At 38.6% G+C, this 27,520-nt stretch overlaps 1 protein-coding gene across 5 annotated transcripts in view; it reads left to right on the top strand.

The window, feature by feature from the left end:
- Positions 1 to 6,669: 6,669 nt before the first annotated feature.
- Positions 6,670 to 27,520, top strand: part of ARMC8 (armadillo repeat containing 8) — a 95,146-nt gene continuing 74,295 nt past the window's right edge. For all 5 annotated transcript variants that reach the window (XM_010976768.3, XM_031441759.2, XM_064491486.1 and 2 more), the window contains exon 1: positions 6,670 to 6,973. In XM_010976768.3, the coding sequence (XP_010975070.1) occupies positions 6,929 to 6,973 (45 nt within the window). In that variant the 5' untranslated portion in view covers positions 6,670 to 6,928. The remainder of the gene's footprint in view (positions 6,974 to 27,520) is intronic.

Raw genomic sequence — 27,520 nt, forward strand, 5'->3', positions numbered from 1 at the left:
TGCTAAATCTGAAACAATTTCAGGGTCAAAATACATAATATCAGTATTAGCCCACTGAATAAAGTAAGAATCTATTATTCCATTCTGACGTAAATCAATCAATTAATCAATAGAGCTCTTATTTACACAAGAACGCTGATTGGTAAGTATAGAAAGAAAGTTGAAGTTAGAAATCACCATTTTACTGCCATCATAATCATCACCACCATCATCATCATTGTTCAAGCAAGACTTGTCAATGAATGCTAAGATAACTGGGTAAAACTTTGAAGAGTAATAGGATACTTACCTAGTGTCAATGTATCCATTATTTGAGACTGCTTATATGATCTCAAAGTATCTTTCCAACAGATTCTTATTTTAACAAAGAGGAAAATAGGGATTTTACACCAGAGAAACCCAGTAGACACCACTTAACAAAATGATTAAAGTTAATCTCACTAGGAGTGGACAAATCCACCTCATGTGCCCCCTGATATGACATACATTACTTCTATGGTATGCCTGCCAAAAGTGGGTAACTTGACTCTAATCTTGAGAAACAGCAGACAAACTGAAATTGAGAAAGATTTTTTTTAAAATAACTTGCCTGTCTTTTAAAAAATATATATTATGGTCAAGGGGTGGGTTATAGCTTAGTGGTAGAGCATATGCTTAGCATGCACGAGGTCCTGGGTTCAATCCCCAGTACTTCCATTAAAAATAATAATAAAATAAAATAAAGTAAACCCCCAAAATGATGGTCATGAAACACAAGGACAGACTGAGAAAGATTAAAAGTTAAAGGATACGCGGTTTCATGATAACTGAATGCATTGTGTTGCTATGAAAGACATTATTAGTATAATTGCAAAACCCGAATGAGATCTGTAAGTTAGATAGTATTGTATCAATATTAACTTCCTGGTCTTGATCATTTTACTGTGGCTACATAACGGAATTCTTTGTTTTTAGGAAACACACACTGACGTATTTAAGGATATATATACCTGCCCATCCATGTATTGCAGGGGCTAGAAGCTAAGAAACTTCATTTCTTAGACTCCCTTGCTCGTTGAGGTATGGATTGGGCTTTGCACATGAGAAACACTTATGTGAGGTTGGAAGGTAGAAGAAAAGTAAAAGTAAAAGCTGTTTCTTTTCTCTTCTGGCTCTAGCAATGGTGATGACAGCTCAGCAACCCAAGCTCCTTTAGCAATGATGAACTTCCCACTGTTCCTGATCACAAGTAAAATACTCCCTCCCTATTTGCATCTTTAGTCATTCTAATAATTTTGCAATCTTTTTACTTAAAGTACTTACTTCAAATGGGTTCTGTTTTCCTGTATGTTGTGCCAGCCAGGATGTCATTCATGGAAAAGGCCACAATCAGATGTTTTCAACCATGAAAGAACTCCAAGGAGACAATACACATGAGCTCCTCTTGGGAAAAAAAATGACTTGACAATGAAATCCAGCCAAATAAAAGATGAATAAAAATAAAGGACACAAGAAGAAAGAACTGTGTTGAAAAGATGGATGATTTAAAATAGAAAAAAAGTAAGGGGATAGGAAATGCTGTGGTGAGGGTAGGGTACTTAATGTATATAGGATGATTCTGGAAGACCGTGTTGATAGAGTGACGTATTGAGGAGAAACCTTCATGAGGTAGGGGAGTGAGCCGTGGAGATATCTGGGCAATGAGTTTTCAAGTCAGTTTATAAATAAAATGTCACAAACATCAAAATAAAACATCCATCCGTGCTGTTATAAGTGAACTAGGTGGTTATGGCGCTTCCCACCACCTGATGGCAGCACAGTCTAACCACAGGAGAACTAAGGCAAGAGTGCCTCTGTGTCGTTAAAGCTAAAGACAGGTAAGTAACACAGAGGGATGAAAGAGTTCTGCGGTGTCTCTAGCCTCTGGATTTTAAACTTGTCAGACATTTCATTGAATTTTATGATTTCATCCAATTTTTTAAAAAGAAAACAGTATCTCTTTTTATAGGTTTGATGACTTACAGATTCCATTCCTGTTACTGTAAATGGTAAAGATTGGATTTACTTTGCCTAACTTATCTTCATGTCTCCACTTTCAAACTCATTTGTATAACGTGGTCCCCACTGCTTGGGATGAGGGTAAGAGTGTCTTTTTGTTACTCAGGTAATCCAGGAGATGGCAAGCCATCTGGAGATCTGCTGATTTTATAGTGTCAATTTTCCTATAAGTAATTGGGGCTCTTGTCCTAGTATTGATTTGGCAAGATCTGCTAGTATTTCCACAGCTACATGCAGAGAAAGAGTGTCTTAATTGTTCCATTAGACAAATATTTATGGACAAAGCAGGCTTGGAGGAGCACACACAGCTTTGCCTCGGCTGTTCCTGTTGACACTTCAGGTCAAAAAGCTTGGATACCACCTCCACTAGAAGGACTTCCTATGACTTTAGTCCTGGTGATGTTCCCTCATAGATGCTCCCTTAGCCCCATACCCTTTCATTTATCATCCTACATTCTTGTTCTCTTGTCTCTCTTCACCTTTTTTTGAAAGCTCTGTGATAACAGGGAATCTATCTATCTTGCTAATTGTATTACTATCCCTGGCCACAGTGCTTGGCACATAGTATGTACCTTGCATATATATTTTGTTGAATGAATTAATTTCCAGGAGCCTTGGTACTCTTTTTATTATTATTCTCTAAATGAGTTCCTTTCTCATTTTTTCCCTTTCTCATTTTTAAAGAAAAAACAATTGCTTAATCCACAGTGACTCGGTCTTTTTATACTTCAATTCTTCACTTTGTGTTTCCTGAGAACAAAGGCATTCTCTTAATAGCCACAGTACAATGATCAAAATCAGCACATTAACAATGATACCTCATCTACAGACTTTATTCACATTTTGCCAGCTTTTCCCTTGATGTTCTTTGTAGCAAGAGGGGAAATTTGTTTTTTCCTTGTCCAGGATTCAATTCTAGATTATAAATTGCATTTAGTTGTCATGTCCCTTTAGTTTGCTTTAATCTAGAGCAATTCCTCACTTTCTTTGTCTTTCATGCCACTTTTGAAGGGCGTAGGTGTGTTCTTTTGTCATATGTCCCTCAAGTACAGTTTGTCTGATGTTTCCTCATGATTACACCATGCTTTTTTGGCAGGAATACCACAGAAGTGATGCTGTGTTCTTCTCAGTGTATCATAGCATGGTGTCTATTTATTCCATTAGTGGTGATATGAATGATAATCACTTGAATAAAGTGGTGTCTATCAAGTTTCTCTACTAACACTAGTAATGTAGGGAGGTACTATTTCTCATCAGATTTCCACCAATTAGTTTTAGCATGCATTGATGGTTCTTGCCTCAAATAATTATAATGCATATGGTCGTCAAGGGGTGGTTTTCAAATTCCATCATTTCTTCTATAGTTGTAAGCTGGAATTCGACCACAGCAGTAATTCAGTTATAAAAAGAGTATTTTCTTTTCTTTTTTCACTGTAGTTACTAAATAAAAGACTTTTTCAACATCTTACTAATTCTGCTTTATGCATATACGTATTTTACACACTCCAAGCATGAATTACTGATGCACTATTTCCCATTGTAAAGCCCTCGTAGATTTTTTTAATTGGCTGGTCACTTAGGTGTGCGCTCAGTAGTCCCATGTAGGAGAGTCCTGTTGGGTCCCAGAGGACTATGTGTGAGAGCTCTGGGCAGGACTCTGAAACAGAGAAGCCTGTGTCAAATTGATTCAGCCTCTTACTCCCTGAGCAACTGTAAGCAAATTATTGAATCTCTCAGAGTCTCACTCGTATTCCCGTCTGTTTGAAGGCAGGAACCACACCTTATTCCACTTTGAATCCCTAGTACAATGTGTGCACAAGTAAACCCAGTTAGCATCTATCCAACTGACCTATATCCCTTCTACACCAATATTAGTCCATTTTCTATTTTTGATTTATGTAAAGAATCTCCTCTGTTTTGAAAGCTTTTAAAGGTTCCTCTAAATTCCTTTTGGGACCATTCAGTTTGGGGTTTGAATCTTTCTACACCTTAAGCTTTCCTTTTTTACATAGGTATGTTTCTTACTTTCAAAAATATGACTTTATTTCTCTTCCCTGGGAGTTCCATTTAGATATTTATCAATACTTGGCAGATTTCTTTCTTGCTCCTTACTTTTAATTGTTTATTCCTACTTTTTCTTTATCAAATTCACACTTTGTTGTCATTGTTTTGTTTTTTTTTTTCCAGAAATTAATACTTCTCTGAGATAGGGCAGGATGGGGAGAAATTTCATTCCTGTTTGCATGGGAGTCCATGGGGCTATTTCTCTCTCTCTACCACAGTGCCAAAGTTAACTGTTTTGTTGTTGCTGACTTATAGAGGCTGAATCAAAAATTTTCATTACCCTTCAACTTCTACTCATTATTTAGGTTTGAAGGGTGTATCTAGGGTTATTTAGGAGCAGAATTTGGAACAGACGTGAGATTTCTGACCCCTCAGCTTAGGGGATTGCCAATCAACGCTTCCTTCCTGTAAAATCACTTTACAGAGGTATTGATTGCCCTGAGTCACAGTCCCTAGCCCCTCCTCACTCTGATTTCAGCTACAGCAATAATGATGATTCTGCTGCAAGTTCAGATGCATGCTGCCTGTATCCTACCCCAAAAGTGAGCCTGCAGAGTCTGCTTTTCTGCATCAGGTTAAGGAAGCCCTCTCTGTTCTATGCGCAAGTATGATCTAGGAGGCTGGGGAATTAACCGCCCCAGAGAAACCCTCAACCAATATAGGACGGTAGTGGTGGATAAATGCTCCAACCTCAAGATGGATATCCAGGGGGTCATGTTTCTCAGAGGTCCTCAAGGAATAAGCAGTGACTTCAATAATGGACCATTATATTGACTTTTTCTTCTTTCCTTTCTCACTCTTCTGGGTCCATCAATTTTGTTCCATCGAAACATTTCCCAAATAAATTACCTGCACCCAGATTATTCTCCCAGGATCTGCCCAAACTAAGCCAAAACTTCATTCACCAAACACTTACTAAGTGACTATTCTATGCTAGGCAGTGAAATAAAAGACCTAAAAGCTAAAATTCCTAGTGCCGGCTCTGAAGTGTATAATGGGAAGACAAACGAGTGAAACATTACCCCCAAAGTTACACTTTATTGTTGGAGATGCTATGTTAGTGGCAAGAACAGAATGATGCATGAAGACATGGGGGAGAGGTCACCTAACCTATACTTAAGGGAGGGCCTTTCTGGAGAATGTATTGCTTGAGCTAATTAATGAAGTGTAGATCAAATATAGTTCTAAAACTCTATATCATACAAATGTCAACTGAAAATTTAGTTGATATCTCTATGTGCTCTGTATAAGGGTTATGCTCTGCTTTGTTGTGGTGTGTGGTACATGACATGATTCTAAGTCATACATGGATGGACATTTAAACTTTTTTGTAGTTACGTTAATGTGTACTAGAATAAAAGTAGGGAGTACAATACACTTGATTTTTTTCAGAGTGTTATGGTTTAGGATGAAGCTAAAATTATTTCATCAGTTGAAACTGGCTTTAAAGAAAAGTACCTGGGTGCAGACTGGCAAAGACTGTGGGAGGTATGCAGATTACTGAAATAGTGTTGCAACAGAAGGAAAATCTACAATGAAATTCCTGCTTTCCAGAAAGTCAACAGTTTGTAAGGGAACACAGGCCCATAAGCAAGGATGATTAGTACTACAGTAAATTTAGAAACCAAGTCACAGGAGGAAGATAGGAAAGCACTGAGGAACGAAGTGAAGGAGAGGCTAGAGCTATGACATCAGTTGGAAGACTATTGCTCTAGTCCAGGGAAGAGGTAACACCAGCCTGAATTAGGGAGTGGATACAGCAATGGGAGTAAGGCAAGTAATTTAACAGGTTCATTGCAATCATCCTGTGAAAACCCTACTGGTTTCCAGCAGTATGAAGTTGAAACCTGTCCAGGGCAGTTTCGTCCATATCCATAAACACACAAATGGAGAGGAAGAGGTGAATTCATCAATCAAAAAATAGAATTAGCAGCATTTTTATTTGGCTTCAGTTATCAGAGTGTTTTAGTGGGAATTATTCAGATATTCGCCCCCCCCCCTTTTTTTTTCCTACTTAACTCAGAGGCTGGAGAAATGCTAACACATACACAACGCTTCGTACGTTCCAGGCATGTTGTAAGGGCTTTACATTCTTCATCTTCATAACCCCTTATTTTACACAAGAGGAAACTGAAGCATAGGAGGTTAAGTAACTTGCCGAGGTAATGCAGTTCTGTGAAGTAGCAAGGATTACACCCAGGCATTCTGGCTCTAGAGTATCTATTCTTAACACTACACTAGAATAAAAGGGTCTGGCAGATAATGCCGAAACAGGTCACACTTCAGCGTTGGATCGTGAAACTCTCTTACTGGTGACAGAAGACCTAGTTCTGAGATAACAGTTTCTCCAACTGAAAAATGGAGATAATAACGACGCTGGGAGTTTGGTGCAAAGGAGATAATGAAGGTAAACGTGAACTTCAAATTATGTAGGTGACTCCACACACCAGTTTTTCGGAATAACGAATCAATCCGTGAAGCTAGTAGCGATACCCCGCCCCCGAATCCCCGCCCCCCCGCGAGCCGCAGGTTGGGCGGCAGATCTGCTTTGCGCATGCGGAAACTGCTGCCCGCTCCCACCTCTCACCCTGGCTGAGAGTAGCTGCCGTTTCTGAGAGGACGATTCGTAAGGAGGGCCCTGGCGCGGTTTCCCTTTGCTCTCCCCTCTGCGGGCCTTGGCCGGACTTCAGCGGTGTCTAGAGCGTGACCCCTTCCCGTCTACCTGCCTGACTTTCTGCAGAGGTACCTGTGGTTGGCCTAGTAGTTGGCTGTCGAAAGTGCCGGCCCCCGCGCCGGCGCCGGCTGCAGCCGGGTGGGAAGGTTCAAGATGGCGTGCCTGTTGGAGACCCCAATCCGCATGAGCGTCCTCTCGGTGAGTGACCCGCCGCAGCTGCTCGCCCGGGAGCTGGGGCCCAGCCAGCAGCGTTCACCACCAACGCAGCGTGCCTCCTGGGCACCACCCCTTGCGGTGGCCTCTGGCTCAGCTGTGGGCCGGGAAGTCAGGGAGGGTAGGCGGGCGGGACAGACGGGACCCCGGCCGAGCCAGAGACGTTTCCAACTCCGGGAGCGCTCGCCGGTGCCGGTTCTCGGGACGGCGTCCGGCGGGCGGGGTGGTAGGGCATACGGGCAGCTGGCCCGGCGGCGCGGCTTGGGCTTTGCCAGGCGTTTCACCGAGCCTTCCTCCTTAGTGATGCCGCTTCTCGGGGCCGAGCGCTCTGCCCTGTGAGACGCCGGGCTGGGAAGGAGTGTCCACTTAGCCCCCGCGGCTTTGGCCAAAAGAGGTAGGGGTTCCTAGGCCCCCACAGTCGCCGGGCTGCCAGGCCAGGTCTGTGTGGCACCTATCGCGTCCCAGCACCCGGTCACGGGCCAGAGCTGCTTGCTTCTTGGCAACGGGGATTTCATATCAGCTGCAACGTCTCCTAGTGTCTGTAATTATTTAAGCCCCGTTGCTCTGCTCTGGAGGTCGCAGGTTTGAGTCTAAAGGAACCGGTGCCTGACATTCCTTTTTCCTTCAAGGAGAGTCGGACGTTGAAAAGAGGGAGAGGTCTTATTTTCGTACAACTGGAAGAAGGGAACGCACTGACACGTCAGGGAGTAATACCTAGTTTGCTTGCTTGTCTACGTTTAAAACTTAAAACATGACGTCCACCTTTCGCTATGTTACTCTTGAGAGAACCAGGACCCGGGTGAAAGTTACTGGGAGATAACTTAGAAGGGTTTTGCAACAAATTGGGGTTGTCCAACTCTGAGAACGGTCAGTTTACCAATCGTCCTTTTGCTTTTGTTGGAAACAAGTAGGCAAAGACTGGTTGACCATCTTTTTAGACTTGTGCAAGTCAGTCAGTCTTACGTTAAGAGGGTGGTTGGCCTATAGATGACTTGTCAGGTTCTTAGAGACTGTAACTCCAGTTGGTTCCCTTTCTCTTGCCTGACCTCCCACAAACACACTCACCTATCTGGAAACACTCAGGACATTTGCGGTGATTCCACGGTTAGAGCATTGTGGCATGCACCACCTTGATAATTTATTTGTAGGGGAGGGGTTGTCCACAAATTTGTCCTCCTATACATTTTAGCAGTTCTTTTTCTTATTTTTAAACTGCAGCTGGGGAAAAATACTATTTACTTAAGCAATGAATTAGATTCAATTATTCCATCTCTGACTAACACCTAGGAATGTTTTCTGGGAGAGCAGGCCAATGACTTTTCCTTAATTAAGTTTTTTTTTAAGTATGCATCTTGACTATTCTCAGTTCCCTTTAATTATCTCTTTTATCCTCCATTTCACTTGAAGCTTCTTTGCGCATTGTCAGCTTGTGTAGTGTACAATTGAAATTTTTCATTTGTTTCACTCCCTCAGTATATAATATTTCCTGCTTAACTTTACTCAAAAACTTCTTGAAGGATATTCCCTACTTCTGGTGGGCATTTGCTTTAGCCCTAGCCTCACTGAGGCCTTTTTTTTTTTTTTTTTAAGGTTTTCACAGCGCCAAAGTCTGGTCTTTCAGTTCTTCAGTTCTAGAACCTTGGGGAAAACAAAGCTTTGGATAAATGATTTAAACTGTCTAAACTCATTGATTATAATAATTTGAAGTGAAGCCTATAGCTTTCAAAGTACTATGTAGGGCTCCAATTTTTTGCAATACAAAGTGCAAATGGAACAGGAATTAATAATCAGAAGTTATATTGGAAATTAATGATTCCTTTAATAGGCTACTTATTGTGTAGCTGTTGTGTACAACACCTTGTAATATATATTTGGGAATGCATGGATGAGATCAGATATGCATGCCCTCAGGGAGCTCACAGTCTGAGTGACTCCATAGTTTGATAAACATAATTCAAATAAGGGGTAAATCGAATGGTTTTGAAGGATTTGCATTCAAAGCCCATTATACCTTCTCCCCTCTGAGAGATCTCATTCGTTCTTGTAACTTTAACTGTAATCAAATCACACAACTACATTGTCAGCCTTGGCTGTTCTCCATCCAGTCTCACGTCTTCAGTTGCGTGGACATTACCCATTACTTCCAACAAAGCACATTCCTTTTTCTAAGAGAACTTAGTCATGACTTCCCACTTCTGTTAATGGTACTGGCTTTCACAGATCACCCACTGTTAAACTGCTTGAATCATCTTCCTCCTTTCACACCCCTATATTTAATCCATGCTTAAATTCTACTGGCTCTTCATTCTTAGATTTCTCACATCTTTCTGTTCCCATGGCCACCCTTTCATTCAGACCTTATCATTTTCTGCCTGCATTACTACAGTGTCCTTGCAATTATTTTTACTGCCTCTGGTTACTTATCTCAGTTGAAGTCCATTCTCCACATAAAGTTTACTATAGAACACATTGGACACACTACTTTGCCCTTTCTACAGTGAGTTCCTGTTGCTGAAAGGCTGATGTTCATATTCAGCTTTGGATATAAGAGTCATTACCCTCTGCATAAACCTTCTGTCTCATATAAACTGGCTTTCTCAAGTTGAAGTGATGTTGGGTTCTTCCAAACCCCAGTAACTCTTAATGTCTGCCTGCTTGTTTGCACATATGAATTATAGGATTGTATGGGTTTACTCACGTAACATATCTTCAGCTTCTGTCATTTACCAAGCATGGTGTTGGGTTTGGGAATATGGTGGTGAGCTTCATAGACTGTCTCTGCCCTTTTGGAAATTTAAACTTAATGAGGGAAATAGATATCAAATTGTCACACATTTCTTTGTGAATGGTGATTAGTGTTATGAATGAAAAATATAGGGTGCAGTATAAGCATGTAATAGGGGAACATGGTCTAATATGGAGGGCAATGAGGAGAGCTATGGAGAGTTTCCTTCAGGAATTGACATGAGCTGAGTTCAAGGATGAGTATGAACCAACTAGAAAAATAGAAGAGCATTCCAGACAAAGGGAACTGCTTTTGCAGAGGCCCTGAGGCTTTTGATAGTTATTCTATTATGTCTTAGTAAATTAATTCAGAGGTAAGTGCTTGACCTTTTCTTCTTAATCCCACTACTATATATAGCACTATGTCCTGCATATGCTAGGTTCTCAGTAAGTATTCAATTGAACTATCTATTTAGAGGAGTTGGACAAAAACCTCTAGGTGCCTTTTTAGGCTGCATCATGATCACCTCCAGCCTTCTTTGGTTTGCGTTTAGCATTACAACATCACCCTTTTCAATAAATTTATAACTTTTCCCATGTTTCCCAGACTTCTGGGTGATTTTACATTGATTGCATTTTTTTAACTTTTTATTTTAAGATAATTACAGATTCACAAGAAGTTGCAAAGATAGTACAGAGAGATCCCTGTGTATACTGCACCCAGTTTCCCATTGGTCACATTTTATGTAACTATAGTGCAGTATCAAAACCAGAAGATTGATATTGGTATAAATATGTGTACAGTTCTGTGTCATTTTATCGTGTGTATATTTGTGTAACACTACAGTCATGATCTCCCTCATGCTACTTCTTTATAGTCACACCTGCCTACTCCCCCAACCCCAATATTTCTAACCCCTGGTGACAACTAATCAACTATATCCATCTCTATAATTGTCATTTTCCATAATGTTACATTAATGGAGTCATACAGTGTGTGGCCTTTTGAGATTGGCTTTTGTTACTCAGCATAGCGCCCTGGAGAGCCAGCCAAGCTGTTGTGTGTATCGATAGTTTGTTCCTTTTTACTGCTGATTAGTATTCCATGGTATGGATGTTTAATATGAATGTTTAAAAAATAGTTTAACTGTTCACCTATTAGAAATTTTGGTTGTTTCCAGTTTTTGGCTGTTATAACCTTACATGAACAAACATTTACAGGTTTTTGTGTGGACATAACTTTTTGTGTTTCTGAGAAAAATGCCCAGGAGTATAATTTCTAGGTTGTATGGTAAATGTATATTTAATTCTTATAGAAACTGACAAACTTTTCCAGCGTGGTGGCTGTATCATTTTACATTCCCACCAGTCATGTGTGAGAGATCCAGTTTCTCTGCACTCTCTTTGGCATTTAGTATGTTGTTATTTTTTATTTTAGCTGTTCTGATAGATTTATAGTGATGTCATCATGGTCTTAATTTGCATTTCTATAATGATTAGTAATGATAGAAACATTTTTATTACTTATTTGTCATCCATATATTATTGAAATATGAATAAAATATTTTAGTGAAATACTTTTTCATGTCCTTTTGCCCACTTTCTAATTGGACTTTGTTTTTTGACTGTTGAGTTTTGAAAGCTCTTTATATATTCTAGATATGAGTCCTTGGTCAAATAGGTGCTTTGCAAATATTTTCTCCTGGTCTGTAGCTTATCTTTTCATCCTCTTAAACATAGGGTAAAAAATGAACTTTGATCTCAACTTCACACTGTATAAAAATTAATTCAAAATGGATCATAAATTTAACTTGTAAAGTATAAAATTAAACTTTTAGAATAAACAGAAAATCTGCAGAACCTTGGGCTTAATGAAGAATTCTCAGACTCAATACCAAATGCATGATGTATTTCTTAAAAGATTGGTAACTGGACTTAATCAAAATGAAAATTATGCTTTTTGAAAGACCCTGTTAAGAGGAGGATTACACTTTACTTTGGTCACTTTGTAATGATTTGAGTGAGGCAAGATAATAAAATGCCTTTGAATCATACTGTAGGCTGGCACAGAGAGCTAAGGCTTTTTTTTTTTAACTGTATCTTTGGGGGGCGGGTAATTAGGTTTATTTATTTAGAAAGTTATTGTAATGGAGGTTCTGGGGATTGAACTCAGGACCTTGTGCATGCCAAGCATGTACTCTACCACTGAGCTATACCCCCCCTCTCAGCTAAGGCCTTCTTTACATTCTTTTCTCTGTGCTGGTATGTCTTTTTGACAAGCAGCTATTAGAACTGTATAGGGTATTCCAAGTCTGGATATTCCTTGATTTTGTTCTGTTCTTGGTGATTATAAGTATTTATTGGTCTTAAGCTGCATAGTGACTTGCTCTCTTACATAGACAACTGATAAGAGTTTAAAAAAAATTTTTTGTGAGGTTAAACCCAGCTGTTCTATAAGCATGAATTTGGCCTCTGTTGGGTATTAAATGCAAAGTAAAATCTCCTAAGCACATTTTAGAGTTTCCCATTTGTTTACTCTACAGAGCACCAATAAGCACAGAGTATAACAGGAGGTGGTCCTAAAAGAAATTAATAACAATGAATGTTCTAATCTTTAATGGCAATGTGTGAAAAATGGGAGGTGCCCATTGTACATTTCTGGACATCTTGCTCTTTTTAAGGAAAGACTGCCACCTGAATTCAGACAGTGAATGCTCAAGAAGTGTTTTAAGCTTTACCAAGAATTAGAACACCTTCAGGTAGGGTCTTTCAATTTCACTTGGAGATCTAGCCCTCTCATCTCCCATTCTCATTAAGAATTTTAAAATAGTGCCAGGACCCAGGAATTTCAGTTATTTTGATTTGTATCTTTTTTATTTCTGATTTGGCAGTTGTTTTGCAGTGCCATCTGTCATGTTGGCTTTTAGGTAAAGATACGGGATTATTGACAAAGGGAGATTCCTGTTACCTTCTGAAAATGGGAGAATAGCTGCCCTCCCTGAGCAGTAATGCTGCGATCCTTAGCACTGTTTAGACAGGAATGAAAAGTATTCCAAATGAGAGCTGTTTTGCAGAAACAGTCCCTACTTGTCACTTTGACTTATGTCATAAACTCAGAAGAATAAAAGAGTTCTCTACATTCTCCAGTATATTCATAATACAGTTATTGGGGGAAGGGGAATGATGAGTCAGTGTTATGCTTTCTATTAAAAATGAAAAGTTGTGGTCTGGTGGGAAGAGTTTCCACCTTCTATTACTATTTGGAGGTCTTTACTACTTGCAAAATGATTACAGAACACGTGATTCTTTTGCTTCAGGAGTGTTTTAATTATTTATTAAGCTTTCAAAAACTTGTAAGTTGTGACTGATTGGATAAGGGAAATGAGGAAAAGGAAAGAGTTATAAGTCATGATCAAGCAAGGTGGACAAGATTGTACCTTTATAGCTAGGGGGTGTCCTCTACCAAGAGGGCGAGGATTAGGAGAGGAACACATTAGAGGAGTAAGGAGGAAAAATGAGTTTCATTTTGGGCATGCTGAGTTTGATGTGTTTTCTGGAAATCCATTTACAAGTGTCCAGTAGACAGTTGGATATTCTGGAATATTTTCTGCACCACCAAGCAATTTTCCAATTCTCTGTGGACACAAGCTGGGTGACCTACAATTTAACTCAATTCTGACACTATCCACTTGAAGATAGTATCGGATCCCACAGGTTAAGGACTCAGTCCTACAAGAGTGCCCCCACTTCAGACACCAGTTGTAAGTCCAGCTTGTTCTCCTGTTCTCTAACCGACCAGTTATAAATCAGGGGTTCCCACAACTCTCTCCTCAGATTCAATCATTTGTTAGAATAGTTCACAAAGCTCCGCAAAACATTTACTTATGTTTACCATTTTATTATAAAGAATACAGATGAACAGCCAGGTGAAGAGGTACATAAGGCAAGATGCAGATCCCAAGTGCAGGAACTTCTGTCCCTACGGAACTGGTCCTTGTGCGTCACCCTCTTGGTATATGGATCCATTCACCGACCTGGAAGCTCATCATATTTTATCCAGGATTTTTTATAGAGCTTTAATCTCCAGCCTCCCCACTCTTCCACTGACTGAAAGTTCCAGCCCTCTGATCACTTGGTCTTTCCTGTAACCAGTCCCATCTTGAGGTTTTCTAGGGGCCCTAGCCTAATCATTTATTAGCATAAACTCAGATATGCTCAAAAGGTGCTTCTTATGAATAAGGAAAGACGCTCATATCACCCAGGAAATTTCAAGGGCTTTAAGAGTTCTGTGCCAGGAACTGGGACAAAGACCAAATATATTTACTAAACAACAGATATACAGATTTAGTGTTTAAACCTAGGGAGGTGATTATTATTGGAAGTCTTCAGCATATTGATCAGTGGTTCTTAACCTTTTAATGGTAAGAGGCTCACCACCATCTTCCCCAGAAGAATATGTATCTGCCTAAAGAATCACATCATTCCAGGGGGTTCATGGGTTCCCTGAAATTCACACATAAATCTTGAGTTAACAGTTCCTATTCTTTATTCATCCCAAAATCAGTCACAAAAACATATAGCAAAATTTAAAAGTCATTTAAAATCATTTTGGAATGGTAAAAATTGTAACAAGATTTTAAAACTCATGTAAGGTATTACGTGGGGGACTTGACTCTATAAATAACCTTAATCTTTTGCCTAGTGTATACCAGTGATTTTCTGCAAGGTGCGTTATATCTATAGAAAGGGCTTTGTGTAGCAGATGGTGTAGCAGGCTTGGGAGGCAGAACTGGGTGTGAGATCCAAGCTAAGACAAAGTAAGGCACTTGTGGTCCAGCACAGACAAAGTGGAATAGACAGAAATTATAAGTGGCCCATGATATTGGCATAATAGTCACAGCCCACAAGATGGATGATGGGTCAGACAGATCCTGAGTGGTACTATGATCTAAAAGCTAATGTATCAATTGCTGAAGTGACGGGGCTGAGTATGAGTCAAGCACCATGGATAGCTCCGAGGCAAGGGCGTTTACTGCCTCAAAGAATCTGAAGCAAATGAGGCCTTTTTTTCTTTCTTTCTTCCTTTCTTTTTTTTTCCACTAGGAGGCAGCTAGCCTGTCTGGTCAATACCACCTCTGAGGTGTACTATGAAAGATGGTACCCCGGATCTCTAAGTCATTACATTACTGCAATTTTGAAGAGTAATTTAGACTGTTCTTACGGTCTAGGACAACACCACACCCGTGTCTGAATAGCTTCACTCTTTGTTATGCCAGGATTGAAAAGTAGGCATTTGAATGCATCCTAGTGGATTTCCTGGGCTGTCTTATCATCTTCGAAGACATCTAAATGAACTTTGCCAGCCGAGTGAATATCTCAATCTTTATACAACTCCTCAAAACCCTTGTCATTCCAGTGCCCCAGAGATGGTTCTTGCTCCCTTGGACTTTCAGATTCTACTGTTTTGCACCGTAAATCCTTCTTACATAGTTCATTTACTCTATTTAGAGAGATCTCTTCTTGGCCCTCGGTCTTTGGACATTCTTGTCTACGTTGAAGAGTAACATGAGTAGAATTTAATAGTGAGAAGGAACTTTAATAATCATCTAGACCCAAATAGCTCTTTGTGATTTGTACCATACTTTAAAAGGATAAACATTGTGGTGCCTGATTAGAAAGAAGCATGAATGATAAATTGTTTCCAGTTCTGAGACCACCAAAGCATGTTTATAGCATGTTGATACAGTATACGGAGGCTATAATCATATTTCATTACATTAAAAACTCACTACAGAAAAAGTAAAGGCTGCTCTTCATATCCTTTTTAATCTAACTATGCTCTGGTTTTCCTGTTATGAAAAAAAAATCCTTTGTGTGAGTAAAATTATAGAATCTTTGCCTGAAAGAAACCTGCAGATAATCTTTAGTTCATCCTTGTCTCTTTTTTTATTGGGGATAACTGAGAACCAGAGAGACACACTTGTCCACTGTCATGTGCTATTATATATGTCAGTCAGATTTCTAAACACCTAGTTAAAAAAAATTTGTGTGGATAGCCTTACATTTTAGGATTTTATTTTCAAAATTTATAAGCACTGATTTATTTGCTATTTATTTTAAAATAAATTCTCTTAACATGTAAAATCTGCTTTTCAGTCTTAATTACTTATTGAGAGGTGAGGGCTACCTCTTATCCAAGTAGATTAAGTATTTTCATGATTGTGTTTATGAGTTTGAAGCAGATTATATTCTGGGAATTTCAGTTGTCACAAGTCTGTTACAATCTACACTAATTGGACCCAGCCAAACTGAAGTACCATTTTATAAACTTCCCTAAGTTGCTAGAGGCTGCACAAAAGCAGGGCTTTGGTTAATATGGGGAGAAAGGATGCGTTAAACCTCTATTATCACCCAAGAATGAATCTCATAATAGAAAATTTAAGGATAAAAATAGTTTCAAAAATACTATGTGATGAATCTGAAAAAAATTGATTGAGAATCTGATTGGGTCCTAATGGTGCCAGAAGTTTACCAGAGTACAAAGAAAGTGAAAGAAAAGAAAACCCAAAATATCCACAAAATTGGGGGGTTACTTGAACATTTTCTTCTATTTTTCTCCTTTTGGAGGCAAGTGGGAATTTTTTAATACACAGGGAGGACATGATAGCCATCTGCAGAGAAAAGGTCAGTCTTTGTTGATATTATTCTTTTTTTTTTTATTGTTCCAGAAGGAGGTAGATTTTTTTCCCCTCAAAATCAGAAGAAAAAAAAATTCTCTAGCAGTTAGTTTTAATAGTGAAATTAACTCTCTAGCAGAGAAATATTGTGTCACCAGAACTCTTCAAGTAACGATGAGGCAGTATTTAAGATATTGTGACTTTATCGCACCAGAACACGGTCAGAAAAAAGGAGGGGGACATAGGATTTGAAATTAAGGACATTAGTAAATTTAGTAAAATACTGGTTTCAAAGTATCATTTTTTGATGTTCTAGATTGTGGTAGCCCTAATCTGTTTAGTGACACAAACACATCAAGTGTTCTGGACTTTAAGATGAATAATTGTGAATTTGTGACTGATCTAAGCAGTACACTTATTTGGCATTTGAGAAAATAGTCAAAGTGACATTTGTTTGGACTGAGAGTTTCAGAGGCGTCAAGAAAATGAAATCTTGGCTTCATATCGTTTTGGGATAGACAGTTGGTTCTGGGGCTCCCAATTAACTGAAATGTTAAAAGCTGTTTCAGTTAGTGGTTCCCTGCTCTACCAGCCTCCATATCCCCTTAAAACATTTTAAAGCACCTCCTTGGCTCTCCCAAAGTGAAATCCATAACTCTTCTCACATGTAACCTTTTAAGGGTTGGCATAATGCCCCATCTGTATTAAGGGAGAAAGCACAGGAAACTAATTTAAATCATTTAAATGAGTAAATACTTAGGTACTACTATACTGGAAAGAAGTAATAAAATAGTGATATATTTGCAGATGAGGTAAGGTTGGCTGTGAATATGACTGCTGCACTACAGACTGATATAGGTATGATGTATGGTTACTTAAATATAATAAGTGATACTGTTTTTGATGTGACTTTCTGAAATGAACAGCTTTTGGTAAAGTTCCTAACAAGACAAAGTACAACCCTTTTCAAGCATTCTTGGAAAACTGTATAGTAAAATGATACAAAGCATATTTTGTGTTTGTATGTAAAATGGAGTTTGATTCTAGGCTCAGATAATTAAAATAAACTTTATTTTCCTACATGACTGCATAGTGGAAAGTCTTTTGGGATGTGGGCCTATTGCCACTCATTTTAGAACATCTAGCATTCATAGTCCTTGCCCACTAGATATCACTATTGTCACTTTGACAGCCAAAGTCACTTCCATAGATTTACAAAATGCATCTTAGGCAGTAGTGCTGTCCGTGTTTAGAACTGCTGAGATGCTAAGAGTATGGGGTTCTCTGCCTGGTGTGTGTATGTTAGTATAACTCCTTTTCTCTCCTGCGCTTCTCCCTCCCCCAAGCTTGTGCAGTGTATAATGTAAGGGGATGGAAATAAAATGTGCTATTAAACATTTTCCCCCATAGCATGTATAGCCCTCTAATATTCTATATGACTTATTTATTATGTTTATTAATTTTTAGCTTTCTCCCCTATCTGAAATGTAAGCTCTGCAAAAGTGGGTGCTTTTGTAAGGTGGGGGTGGGAGAGTTCTTTGTTCATAACCTAGAACAGTGCCTGCATAGCTGTTTAAAAGTTGACTGACTGAATTAAGGAGTATAACTTCAACTTTGTTTTTGTATTCCCAAGTATATATTATCTCACTATAATAGTAATTGCAGTTCTCAAACACATCACATTGCATGTGCTGTGCTCTCTACCTAGAGTCCTTGTCCCTTTTCCTCCCTTTTTCACCTTGCAAAATAATTCTAGTCTTTCTCATTAATCATCCTTGCTGCTTAGATACCACCTCTCATTCCACCCCTAACTTCAGTATTTCAGTTAATTGTATCTTCAACTTTCTTTTTATCTTGTGTCCCTTTTTATGGTTACACTTACCCTGTGTTAGAAGTAACAACTGTAACTTACTTACCTATCTGTTTCCTTTCGGTGCTGTGAATTGCCTTGAGGGCAAGGGACTCTGTCTTATCTCTCACTACCAGCACCCAGCATAATACGTAGTAAATTAAAGATAGTCATATGTTGAATTTCAGCCTGAAATATGTTTTAAGCTGAATGTTTATAGAGCTCAAACATTGTTTTCAGGGTTGTGTTTCTTTCATCTCTTCCCAAAACCAAGATTTTTCCTGACAGTGCCGAATGATCAACAGAATGAACAATTTTATCTTGAAGTTCCTAGTAGTTTGCGGAATAATTGACATATTAAATTTTGATTGGCAATCATTAATTTAAACAGTCATTTCTTAGGGGTCAGAATTCACTATTGAGAGTTGTAATATTTTAATTTCTAAAGAACACATGAATTAAATGAGAAAATAGATATGAAAATGCTTAAGAAAAATAATATGAAAATGAATATATGTATGTATATGTATGACTGAAATATTATGCTGTATGCCAGAAATTGACACATTGTAAACTGACTATAATTTAAAAATTTAAAAAAAGTTTATAAAAAGGTATTATGATATGTAAAAAAAATGCTTTGTAAAGTATAATATACTAAACAAGTGTCAGATATTATAAAAATATTTATTCTGTCTACCTTTCCTTTCTGGGTAGGTTGTATGGGAAAGAGAACACTATAAGTTGATTACTCTTTGAACTATATATTGGTATTCTTAACTGTGACTTTATATTCTCTTAGTCCATGGTAATACCTACAGTTACAATGGAAGTTAATAATAAAAACTGCACAAGTGATTACTTAATACATTTTTAAGGAGTTTTTTAAAATCTCAAATAATGAACATTTAGATTGTTAAATTCAGCACTCAAATGCCTATTTACTTCTTGCTAAGTACTTAGCTTGCTCTGAGAAAAAGCTTCTGTCAGGTGAGGAAAGGTATCTGAATAATTAGGCTTTAACCATGAATGTGAATATAAATAACCAAGAAGAACATTAGTATGCTTGTTAAGGCAATTATATTTTTAATACAAAAATAGAATTTTCCTGAAGTCAGTATTTATATGGTTCATTTACAGTTTACAAGGTTTTTTTTCCTGTATGTTATCTCATTTGATCCACACTCTGAGCTATGTGGCAACATCACCACTTTAAACTTGAAGACATAGTCTCAAAATTTTATTTATTTTTGCCCTAAGTTGCAGAGCTGCAGAGTGGTAGAACTAGGATTCAAGCCTGTTTTCAAATGCCAGATCATTTGTTCTTTCTACTGCACAGTGCCTGAGTATGGTAGAAATAAAGAACATACTATTTTAATAAAATATACATAGAACAAGATTTTAATGAAATAAATAAAGTAGTTTGACATTTTCTTTTTTTAATTTTATTTTTTATTGAAGTGTAGTTGATTTACAATGTTAGTTTCAGGTGTATAGCAAAGCAATTCAGTTGTACATATACATACATTTTTTTTTTCAGATTCTTTTCCATTATAGCTTATTACAAGAAATTGAATATAGTTCCCTGTGCTACACAGTAGGTCCTTGTGGTGTTTTCTTAGTCATACTTAAACTCTCACTCTTCGTCATGTAATATACTTATTGTTTCACTTCAGGTTTTCAAAACTTCAGTTGATCACGTTTACTTCTCCTAATTTTTGAGTTAAATCCCATTCGTGGCAAGCCTGGAACTTAGTAATTTGTCATTCAAAACCTTTCCCAAATAATTTTTTTTTCAAAAGACAGGGTTTTAATTCACCCCAGTCAAGGGTTGTTTATTCAGAAGGGCAATTAGAGACTGTTCTAGTTTGCCTTTTCAGTATGTCTGACCAGTCTTCTGAGCTGTCACTAAGTTTTCTCTCTCTCTCTCTCTTTTTTCTTTTCTTACTTTCTTTTTTTTTTTTTTGTACCACTAAAGAGGAATAATAGGTAGGGTGAGCACATGGCCCAGTTTGTCTCCAACACTCTTCATTTACATGTGTGATTCTTTGACAGGAATTAATAGTGCCCTCTTTCAGTGTTAAAATTATCCTGGTTTGAATGATAAATTTGAAGGTTTATTGATTGTCTATTTATTGTTATGTAACAAATTACCCCCAAACTTAGCTGCTCAAAACATCATTTATTATCTCACAGTCTCTGTAGGTCAGGAATTCAGATGTGGCTTAGCTAGTGCCTCTGTCCCAGAGTTTTCTTGTGAGGTAGCAGTCAGGGTGTCAGCAGGAGCCACCTCTCACCTGAAGGCTCAACTGAGGGAGAATCCATTTCCAAACTCACTCACATGGTTTTTGACAGGATTTAGTTCCATATGGGCTGTTGGACTGAGGGTCTCAATTCTTTGCTGGCTTTTGGCCAGGCCCCCCTCTGCAGTTCCATTCCATGTGGGCCTCTCCATAGGGCACCTTACAACATTGCTGCTGGCTTTTGACAAAGGGAGGGACAGATAGACAAGACAGACACAGACATGGACACCAAGAGGGAGAGACAGAGACAGAGCTCTGCAATGACATCTCATCACCTCTGCTGCATTCTGTTTGCTAGAATCAAGTCACTATAGCCAGTCTTTACTCAAGGGGAGTCATTGCAGAGGGCTTGAATACCAGGAGATAGGGATCATTGGGGGCCATCTCCGAGGCTGCCAGTCACAGATGGTCACCCTAATAAAAGGGAAATTGCTTCCACATAATAGTTCTCCACAATGGAGTGCAACTCATTACCTGTTTCTGTTTTCCTTCAAGAAGAAATTTGCTTCACTCTTCTTTCTTTAATGTTTAGTACCCATTCATACATACATACATGCAACTCTACTTAGAATTGACTCTAATTCACAAATTTGGCACATATACAGACTTTCTGCTTGAAGAGATCCATGTGCACTTTCACATAATGTAATTTGGGGGGATTCTATTAAACATAAAACTGTAACAGAATTTTAATATACACATTTGTGGTGGCTTCTGCAGCTTTGAATGGGTACATGAGTTCAGAGCCAGGCTTTGAGGACTTACTAAGTCATTTGTTTGAAGCCTTGTGCCAAAAAGCAGAGGTCATAGTGTGACCCTGCCTAGCACTACTCTCCTTCATGGGCACAAACTGTACCCTTAGCTTTAGCTGGCTGCTTGGCACATTTACTCTATTGGTTGGGAGGATGGAGGAATCACTGTGTGCAATCCCTTCCAGCTACTGGAAGCTACAGAGAGTTATTTAAAAGGGTATTGTTGTTTTGAAGTGTGAGTGAAGCCACATCTTGAAAGGACAGATCATCAGAAAGTCTCCTAACCTTTTGGCCTCTACGGACAGGAGGGAGGAAGGAAACTTAGTGCTGCTTATATTTCTGGAGTAAATAAGAGTGGCCCGGATCAAACTGTCCCTCTCCAACATCCACACTGTTGTTGGCAAGAATGAAAAAGCCCCCAAATTCTCTTCACCTCTACCTCCTCCAGTATCCAGCCTCACTCTTCTTTTCCTTGAGGTTGTCAGGATTAAGCTCTTTATCTCTGTTTACATTAACTACCACAAGATGCTGAGGACTCTAAGGACCTTCCTCATGCCCGTATGTTCTGTCCCTGTACTTTTCTATCCAGATCCCTTGCCTTTCTCCTGCTCTTTTCACTGGATTTCTCTTATCCTCAGCTTCTTTGAACATTTCCTTCATTGTTTTGTTTAGACTGAAACTGGGCTTTTCACCTGTTGACACCCTTTTCTTCAGTTTTCTCCTGCAATCTTCTCGGCTGGTGACTCTTTTTCTTCCCATTTCCCTCATGCCTCCAGGCCTACAGTATAGATACAGACTTGCTCCTCATTGCTCTTTTCAGACCCCTCTCTTCCTTTTTCTCTAAACATTCCAGCTCGGAATCTCACCAGACTCTACCTTGTTGTAGTCGTCTGTAGACCCTCTGGATCATTCCCCTCATTTCTTTAGGATTTTTGGCTCCTAGCTCATGGTCACTTTTTCTAGCAGTATTTCTGTGATAACTTACGGAAATTTCATTATCTGTGATAGACAGTTTTTCTTAAACTCTAGACTTCCCCAATGATCATATACCGTGTCCTACCTTGAGGTACTTTTTCCCATGGTTATTTCCTAGACCTTGACCTTACCAATAACTAAAACCCCTTTATAAGCTCAATTTTACACATCCTGGCCACCACCTTCTGTCCTCTCAAACCACTCCTTCTACTGCCTGAATACCAACGGCCCTTCTTCAGTCCCTCTGTTAAACCTGCATTCTATTAATCTACCACTTTTCACTGGTCTTCAATAGATCCGTCATTATAATTACGCCCTTGCATATACCCTCACCTTGCTGACCCCTTCTTCTGCCTTTGTCAGCCGTGCCTGGTGAAATTCCAGCTCTGGCTAAATCCAACTCTCTTATTCATGACAACTTCTGTACATTTTAATGTAGCTGGAGAAAAACTCAGTCATCCTGACTGGTCTCACTTTAAATTCATAATCATGAACCTCAAGAGGGTTAGTTCCGCCTGGCAGTCCTGGTGTATTTTCTGGCACATTCAGTATCGTATTCCTTCCTTCTTTCTTCACCCAGCCTCCCACCCTCCCTCACCATTTTAACTTTAGAAAAATAGACATGATCAGAGAGAATATCCACGAGCTCTCACCACCATGTCCACCTAATTAATTGCCTCTGGCTGTTGTACTTTCTGGCTCTACTTGGTCAGTAAATCAGTTCCCTCTCAATTATTCATGAACATTGCTCCAGAAGTTCTCCCCCTACCCTGACACAGCAGGTTTTTCTTTATTTAAGAAGTTTTTCTATCAGTGAATAACCATGCTTTAATTTATTCCATCTTTAGAAAAAGAAAAAAGAAAAGAAAAGCTTTCCTGACTTCACTTCTCCCTCTTGCTACTACTTTCTTCACTCCCCTTTACTCCCAGAAAATCCTTGAAAAGAGTTGTCTATATTTGCTTTCTCTAATTCTTCTTTTCCTCTGCTCTCCTAAACCCTCCCCACACAGGCTTTGGCCCCTCCATTCTGCCTGTACTGCTGTTGTCAAGATCACTGATGACCTCCATGTTCCTAAATCCAATAGTCTTAGTTATCATCTTATGCTATTTGATTATTCCCTCCTTAAAAAATTCCCCTGTTTGGCTTCTTAAATTTCCTCCCACCACACTGACTTCTTGTTCAGGTGTTCCGGAGTTCAGCCTCCAGGCCTTGCCTTATCGGTGGTTATTCCCTAAGTGAATTTATCCCATTTATACGCTGACAACCCCTGATTTGTATCTCCCACCCACACTCTCTCCTAAACTTTCGACATATATTCAGCTGCTAACTTGACATTCTCACTTGGATGGCTAATAAAATTCTCAATCTTAACATGTCCGAAATTGAACTTTTGATCTTTTCACTCAGAGTTGCAACTCCCACATTTTTTCTCTTCTTATTAACTGGCTTGTCTTTCTGGGTGCTCAGGCAAAAACCTTAAGTATTATCCTTGGCTTCTCTATCTTTCACACCCCATATCTATTCTGACAGTATATCCAATTTAATAGTTACTTCAATTTTAACATTTATCTGGAATCTGAGTAAATCTTACTACCTCAAAAACTCTTGTCCTAGTCCAGACTTTCGTCACCTCTCTGAAATACAGCATTTCTGATTATTGAAATATCCTCCTACCTAGTCTCCCTTCTTTTGTTTCCTAGCCTGCTCCACCCATTTGTATGTTTCTGAAATTGCAAATTGCAGCGCAGTCCTTTTTAAAAAAAAGTCAGTTCATGTCTCTCTTTTCCTAAAGCTCTAACTTCCCAATTTACACTGTAAAATATCAAAATCCTTACAGTGACCAGCAAGGCTCTATAACAGTGTTGTCCAGTAGAAAATTAATGCAAGCCACATATGTAATTTTAAATTTTCTAGCAACTGTGCTGCAAAAGTAAAAGGAAAACAGATGAAATTAATTTTAACGTATCTAATTTAAACCAGGATATCAAAATATTACTTCAGCATGTAATCAATATAAGGAATTATTAAAGTGTTTTACTTTTTTATATTGAGTCTTCAAAATCTGTTGTGTATTTTACACAATTTTGATACTAAATTTTGAATGGAAATACTTGCTTTGTATTTTGATTGGTATTTAGGGTTCATAAAATTTGTAGTTGAAAGTAGATTTACATACCCGAGTAATTCTAAACATTCTTAACAGTTTTCTAATAACTGAATCCAGTATTGGCTTTTTAATTTTAATTAAAGTTAAAAATTTTAAATTCCATTTTTAGCCACATTTCAAATGCCCAGTAGCCATATGAGGTTAGTGGCTATCATACTGGACAACGCAGCTCTTTACCATCTGGTCTCTCTTCTCTGACCTCATCTCCTACTGTTTTCTCCTTTGCTCCTTCTGCTCCAGCTGTAATGGCCTCCTGTTCTTTGATATCAGCAAACACTTCCCATTTCAGAGCCTTTGCATTTGTTATTCTCTTTGCTTAAAAAGCTTTGCTCCCAGATTCCTTCACCTTTTTCAGGTCTTCGCGCACATTTTCTTGGAGAAGTTTTCCCTGACCAGCCAGTTTAATATTTCCACCACTTTCCTTCTCTCTCAAATCTCCATTTCCAGGATACCTTTTAAAAGAAAAGAGAAGAGGGCTGAAATGAGAAAGATGGTGTGATCTACAAAGGAAGGCAGTGAAATACGAGAATTGTCCCACACAGAGAAACAAATTAATATGTTAGACAAAAGCATAGAGTAAAATCCGGTTGAGTAAGTGACTGTCCTCTCAGCTTACTACTACCTAAGCAGCTCAGAGGATCATTTTTTTGTATATATGACTGACCCTTTATAGATTGTAAGCTCTTTACATGAACTGTTCTGCCTTAACATCCTCTATTTTCTTCGGCACCTTGCATAGAACTTTGACCAGAAGGCAGTCTGAACTCTCCAATTATTGGCTACCTGTTGTGATATATTGGTTAGCCTTTTGTGTTTTATATTCTGTGGTTTCCTCTCTACTCTCCTCCCTTCTTTTTCAGTGCCAGCAACTGATGTAGTTGCTTATGGTACTTGTGTGTTGGCTTCACATGCCCTATGGCTGTGGCTGTGACACTGATTCTTTCCTTGTTTGTCCTTTTGCGTCTTACTCATTTTCCAAAACTGCCTCCTTTAAGAAGCCTTCACTGATGCTGCTGGCTTATTAACTCCCTCCTCAATGTTGCCTTTATGTGTATATACTTCTGTTTTGTATTTTAGTAGGGAATATAAACATGTACACAAAATTACAGTAGCATGTGGGTTCTTGAGGGGAGGAACCATGCCTTTCTAATTTTTTTTTCTGACTTTAATGCCTTCCTCAGTGCCTTGCATATATAGTAGTTCTGCAGTGCTTGTTAAATTGAATGACCCAGTCATAGGGCAGTAAGGGAGTTTGCTGTTAATGGGCGAACTTTATATTGTTTAAAATACAGCTCTTAAACCCAAGTACTTTTTTAAAAACCGTATTGAGAGGCAAGAGATATAGAGCTGTGGGAGAGTGTGCGGAGAGGAACAGTAAAGTCAAAGATGAATCCCTAGATAGGAAGGGAGTCGAAAGATCTGAAGTTCGCAGAAGAACTTTTGTTGGAAAGCACATATGCTCAAATGGAGTGACAAGACTTATCTGTTTGTATTATAGGAATACTGTTTTTAGTTTTGCCCTGGATTTTGCTCTTGAGTATATCATTTCTTGATATATTTGTGCTGTTGTTTGAATCCCTATTTAACATTTGATAGTCTGACATCTGGGTAAAGATTAACCCTCATTTGTTAGCCAGGGGATTGGGACAGGTAGTTAAGAGTCCTTCTAACTCTCTGATTCTGTTATTTTGAGGAAGCCAGACCCTGTTAGGAAGTCCTTAGTGGTACCCTTTTGGGCATAAGGATTTTCATCAGTTTGGCTTGTTTGCTGCTACAGTTTGTTCTTCCATAAATGGAGTATGTATTAAAAGTGGGTATTTGGTGGGGAAGATATAGCTCAAGTGGTAGAGCGTGTGCTTAGCATGCACAAGGTCTTGGGTTCAATCCCCAGTACCTCCTCCAAAAAGAAATAAACAAACCTAATTACCTTCCCCTCAAAGAAAGAAAAAAAAACACAAAACAAAATGAAAGTGGGTATTTGAGTTGCCTTTGAGGATATTTTGCAAGCTCATAATATGAAAATATGCTTTGATTTTGGATTAACTATATTGTCAGGAAATTGGAGTTCTTGAAATTTTTCTCCAGAGTTGTTTTTGGAGACTCAGAATTTTAAGCTGGCCCTGTGTTTTGGCGATTAACTCTTTTCTAATCAAGGGTTCTAGGTAAACCAGAAGACCATTTCTTCCTCTCTATAGTGATTTATTGCTGATGGGTGGTTGGTAGTACATGAGCATATTCCAGCAGGCCTCAGAAAGAAACAGCAAGGGACGAAAATTCTTTTTCCATGGCTCTTAGACATATATTCTTTGCTTTAAATAATGTTAAGTACTGAAAATTAGATATAAAAAATAAACAATCCCCCCATAAATATTAACAAAAAAGAACATAATAGAGCAAACCCTGCAATACAAATACAAGGAGGTAAGTGTCTCCCTTGCTCTTCATGCTCTAACTCTCCCCCTTCTTTGCGGCTTTAGCCAGTTTAGACTGGGTAACTCTGTTGGACCTGACAAGTCACTCTAATTCTTAATTGTTTTTCCCTCACAGTAAGTGTGACAACTCCTTTATATTAGTTTATTTTTTACATATGTCTGTTCCTAGCAGTACAGCTCCTCTGCATCACTCTGAGGCTGTTCCTCTTGCACTCAGACTACCCTTCACAGACTCATGAAGTCCTTTTTTCCTTGCTGAGAATTGGATTTTCCCTCCCTTTAATGGGTACTAAGCAGAAGCAACATTTCTATCTTTTTTTCATATATAGGTGATATCCAACCATTCAGAAACGTGGCTTGCTTCTTAACACTTGTTCCCAGTTCTTCTGTTGGCGAAGCTTGCAGGGATCACCACAAAAGTCCCACCGTCTAGTTATGTTTTTAGTGAGAACCGGGTATCTTCTTTCTTCCCTCTTATTTTTTATCTTGTCACAAGCTTTTCTCAGAATGATTTAATATTATAAGTATTTTATAGAAACTCTAATGCTTCTGCCTTACGTTAGATTATATAGCTATTTTGTGTTGTGGGTGATACTGTGAATTTGTGATTTGCATGGCTTCAGATGTCATAATTTTTCCCCCCACTTTCTAG

This window comes from Camelus dromedarius, chromosome 2 (genome assembly GCF_036321535.1).
Source record: "Camelus dromedarius isolate mCamDro1 chromosome 2, mCamDro1.pat, whole genome shotgun sequence".
NCBI classification, from domain to species: domain Eukaryota; kingdom Metazoa; phylum Chordata; class Mammalia; order Artiodactyla; family Camelidae; genus Camelus; species Camelus dromedarius.